The sequence below is a fragment of the Arabidopsis lyrata genome (assembly GCF_000004255.2).
Source record: "Arabidopsis lyrata subsp. lyrata unplaced genomic scaffold ARALYscaffold_2, whole genome shotgun sequence".
NCBI lineage: Eukaryota > Viridiplantae > Streptophyta > Magnoliopsida > Brassicales > Brassicaceae > Arabidopsis > Arabidopsis lyrata.
This window is the reverse complement of record NW_003302554.1, coordinates 10,816,389-10,821,120: the sequence shown is the minus strand read 5'-3', so window position 1 is coordinate 10,821,120 and position 4,732 is coordinate 10,816,389. Positions and strand designations below refer to the sequence as shown.

General features: G+C 33.5%; 1 protein-coding gene across 1 annotated transcript; it reads right to left on the bottom strand.

Annotated features, from left to right (window-relative positions):
* Positions 1-2,853: 2,853 nt before the first annotated feature.
* LOC9324549 (aspartic proteinase PCS1) lies at positions 2,854-4,732 on the bottom strand. Its single transcript, XM_021010047.1, has 3 exons — positions 3,883-4,732; positions 3,450-3,483; positions 2,854-3,387 (listed from the first exon to the last, which is right to left on the bottom strand). Exons 1-3 carry the CDS (start codon positions 4,695-4,697, stop codon positions 3,151-3,153), a joined length of 1,086 nt encoding a protein of 361 aa, XP_020865706.1. The 5' UTR covers positions 4,698-4,732; the 3' UTR covers positions 2,854-3,150.

Here is a 4,732-nt window from a genome sequence, read left to right as displayed (position 1 = left end):
AAATTTTTGGCGGGAAAAATTTACAGGGTATTTTAAAGGTTTTACGGAGTATTTACAAGTGTTTTGTAAGGTTTTACAATGTATTTTAAAAGGTTTTACAAGGTACTTATAAGGTTTTATAAGGTATTTATAACTTGTAAAACCTTATAAAAAACTTGTAAAACCTTATAACTTGTAAAACCTTATAAAATAGCTGTAAAATCTTATAATATCTCATAAATACCTTATAAATACGTTGTAAAACCTTTTAAAATACATTGTAAAACCTTATAAATACCTTGTAAAAAACCTTTAAAATATCTTGTAAATTTTTCCCGCGAAAAATTTTCCCGCCAAAAATTTAACGCCAAAAAAATTGCGGAATCACTTTTCCCGCAAAAAAAAAAATTTTGGCGGGAAAAAATTTTACGAGAAAATTTTACAAGGTATTTAAAAGGTTTTACAAGTTTTTACAAGTGTTTTGGCGGGAAAAATTGCGGGATCACTTTTCCCGCCAAAAAATATTTTGTATTTTGTGGACCTAATTTTGTTATATTTCCTTATATATTTGTGATATCTTTTATTTAAAAAGGGTAATTTAGTCATTTTGTACATAAAAATGAGCATTTTTAAAAATAGACAGTCAAATGGGACATTTTTAAAAAGGGGTATTGAAAAAGAAGTATTTTTGTGAGTCTCTCTTAAAATTAGTCGCAAGTAAAAGAATAAATAATGAAAGAAAACCTTCTTCTTTGCACTATACATTTCCCACTTCAATTGAAATAATGATGGTTCATTGCGTCAATCGAGTCAAACTACAATACTTTCCGTTAGAATCGTCATTTGCTCGTTTTCGTTTCTCCAATATATAATTTCACAATTGTTAAGTCTTATTATTTTCTATTCTACATAAAACTGGTTGTAATACATATCAAGACCAAAAAAAACATATATTATGATAATATGTAGCGTAATCAAGTTTTCTTCACCTTCATTAAATTTGCATAAGGACTTGGGAGATATAGTTTTACTAAATTATTTTCAAAATTCAACGAATAAGCTAACAATCCGGTGTGATACAAAATGTATTAGAACATTTTAACCAATCGTATGAGATAATTAAAATAGGTTTCAGAATATATATAATTCCCATTTGCTTGACAATGACTTTACCGCATGCTAACCTTCTAGTGGATCATGAGACATGAGGTACAAAATCCATGACCAATCCATGATAATTTAATGATGCATATATAAGTTAAGTTAATTATGGAATTGCAAAACTAAACTACAATGATGGTAACAAAGATGGGAAAGAAGAAAAAAGTAGAGAGGAACGTCATTGTCGGGAATAAAGAGAATAATAAAAGGATGAGTTAAGGGAGAAGAGTACTAAACTGTCGGCTACTTGACCCAAATCCTATCTCAAAGTTAAGGATGACCAGTTCATCTTTGGTCCCTACTTCACACTTCCCTACATTTTCAAAGTTTAAACTTGTTATTTTATCATATATTTGTTTTTGTTTTTGATCAAAAATCTCATGTGTTGCAATGGTCATAGTGTTTTGTCTTGGGGTACATAGAAATCCTAACTGTATTATGGCTTGATACTTGTCTTATAACTCAAAATTCTAGATTTGTATTGGTTTTGACGGCGTGTATGCTTAATTCTCTAAATTTGAGGTATTTATGGTATTTTTTTTTATTATTATCGGAAATGCATTTCAAAAAAAAAAAGAGATTTCAAGAGTTTGTATATATGTATTTAAAAATAATTTGACAAATACTGTGTTTGCTTACCAAAAAAATGGATAGTACAAAAAATAGATGATAAATGTATTGTGGCATATTATTGTTTTTTTTATTTGGTTCATGTGTTTTTGTGGGTTATTCATTGCATCTTTCTCCTTTCATTCCATTTTTAAAATATGTTTTTGATTTGTAACATATTTTTTTATGTCGTGGTGTGATCCGTATTTCGGTCTGATTTCGGTTTGTCTTACTAGTAATTAGTAAATATCACATAGACAATAAAATATATAGCCATTCCTGTTTGTCTTTTCTTTTAACTTGCTTTCAATTACTGTAATCAAGGATTATGTTGCAAGCAAGTTATATAATATACACACCAATATTTTACATTAAGCAAATCGTGCTCCTCCATATTTCAGTTAAATATACGTTAACGATAATAATTGTAACCACTAGCCTTGACTAGTTGGTGACTAAAAGTTATAATGTGGATTGTGATGGGAGACTAGTTACACAAAAGAACATCCATGAGAGTTCTGAAACCGTATACATGTCTAGATTAAAAAAAAAACTTAATAAAGTAAACAGAGTTTATAAATTTATTTAATATATAAATGTGGCCGAAATCATGACGGTCAAAACCTCGTCCTTTCTTTCTTTTCTTTGCGTTTGAGAGAATGTGGCCGAGAATTTCTGTGATCGATGAATATTTCATTAAAAAAAAAAACAATGTTGCCGAAATATACCACTTTTCTACACTTTTTATCAGTGTGGATTTAAAACTTCTCAATGTGAGTACATGAATGACAGAAAAAAACAATCAAAAGGTTATGGAGTAGATAGACTAATGGAAACATTAGGAAATCATATTAAATATAATTAAGTAAAGAATATAACATATTCCCATCATTTCAAGAAAATTGATTTATTTATCCTATTCACTAATTTTCTATGATATTTTCATAGTTAGTACTTAGTAGACTACGTGTTTTGTAGCTAACTATCCATTTATTATATTAGTTTGGTTTCATTATTAGTGGCCACATATGTAGACAATCGGCTTAAAGTAGATATAATTTTTTAGATTCATATAGTAATAGTAGTACTATCAAAACAACACCGAACAAAAACACTTAACAAATTCACAAATCTAAATCTCCTATCTCTCTTCATCCACAAGTCTTTCAACACGAGTCAACAAGCCATAGTGACACATATAAAGATATTTTTATGTAACAAGTTAATAAGAACCATATAATATACAAACGGTACAACAATAAAAATCTACGTGAACACTTTTAATTATTTTGTAGGACATATTGTTCAGAGCCTCATTCAAAACTGATATTAACTATGTACCGAGTCCACCATAAGACCCTGCTCGTAACCGTAGCTGATCACAACCCATTTCTGATTTCTTCACAGTATTCTGCTACAATCAGCTCTAGCGAAACCAACTCTCCTATTGGTCACATCAAACTCAACCCAAAGATTTTGTTGATGAACGTTCCCGATTATATTACTAGCTGCTCCAAGCATACTTGACCGTCCGATTCCAACGCAATGAATCCCATCTCCTACGTTAACCAAAACCCTCTCTTTCGGAACAAGTATCTCAACTCCTCTAGTGAACTGAAACACAAGATCTCCTATCAACTTTTGTCCCAATGGGTTTTCCTGGTAAGGTTTTAATGAGGCAGCATCCCCAAGCGTATTACTGAGATCCTTTGGCATCTACACGTGTCACTATCTCTTCTCTTGTTATAAACCACATGTTGGATGGACTCCATAACCGTGGACCTTATGCATATTCTAGAAGGCCCATGTCCATGTCCTAGAAGGCCCATGCCCATATTCTTGAAGATTCTCCTTATGACGGCCTATATTGTACTTAGTGGGCTTTTGGGCTTTAGGGTTTACTAGCCCAATGGGGATTTGTCTCCCCTCATCATGTATATATATGTATCGAAATCTCATTCATTAATCAATAGAACAACACAGTTTACAACACGTTATCAGCACGACTTGCTCTTAACGAAAACCCTAAAACCCTAACCCTAAAAATCGCGGCACTGTTCATCACCGACACTGTTCATCTCGGTACTGTTCATCGCCGTACTGTTCATCGTCGACACTGTTCATCGCCGACACTGTTCATCGCGGCACTGTTCATCAAGATTCGGCATTCGTTGACTTTCAGGAAATGTCAACAAAGAAACGTATTTGAATCCTTTAGAATTCGGGTTATCTCCGAGGTAAAACGAACCGGTTGGAGTAAAACCGGGCCGGTTTGATTTAGGAGGGATACAATAAGAGAACTTTGTAATCTTAGCTTGAGAAACAAAAGAGAGACGACCACGATTCATTCCCAAAATACCCCTATCATCAGAAGACTCAGTAGCGCAACCAAGAATCAAAGGAGGGGTAATTTCGGTATTTGAGAAAGTGATTTTTTCTTTGACGAGATTACCCTCAGCGAAGGTTCCATCAGCGTAGAAGTAAGAGTAATGACATAACCGGTTGGAGTCACAAGAAGTAGGAAGGGTAAAATCGGGAATTCTTGGTTTACAAAGAGGATGAGAGCAAGGTAAAGTAGAGAAAGAAGAAGAAAGAGATGGATCAAAAGATGTTTTAGGTTTTGGAGGAAGCTTTTTACGATGACATTGAATCCAAGAAAGTTGGCTTCCGGTATCAAGAACCATTTGTTGAGCTTGTGGTGGTGTTCCTATGGGGAGTGAGATGATTAAAGCCATTGAGTATTTGAATCTTGATCGGAAGTTGTATGGTGGAGACGACGGAGATGGGTTTTTCCGGGAGAGGAGAGAGGTGGTGAAGCGGTGAGAGTTTGTGGTGGAGGAGATAGGGAGAGATGTGAGTGGGAGGTGGAGGGAGAGTGAGGATGAGAGAGATACATAGTTGAAGAGGAAGAAGAAGAAGAAGAAGAGTGGTTTTGGAATGGGAGACATTTTTTGTCTTTTGAGTTTTTGTGGAAGTGAGAGAG

Excerpts from the sequence above, each read along its gene's own strand:
- LOC9324549 (XM_021010047.1), bottom strand. The coding sequence starts at position 4,697 with ATGTCTCCCATTCCAAAACCACTCTTCTTCTTCTTCTTCTTCCTCTTC. Across the intron at positions 3,484-3,882 it reads GAACAGTGCCGCGATGAACA|AGATAGTGACACGTGTAGAT; the intron begins GTGTCGGCGATG and ends TAACAAGAGAAG. Across the intron at positions 3,388-3,449 it reads GTAGATGCCAAAGGATCTCA|TTGATAGGAGATCTTGTGTT; the intron begins GTAATACGCTTG and ends TTGGGACAAAAG.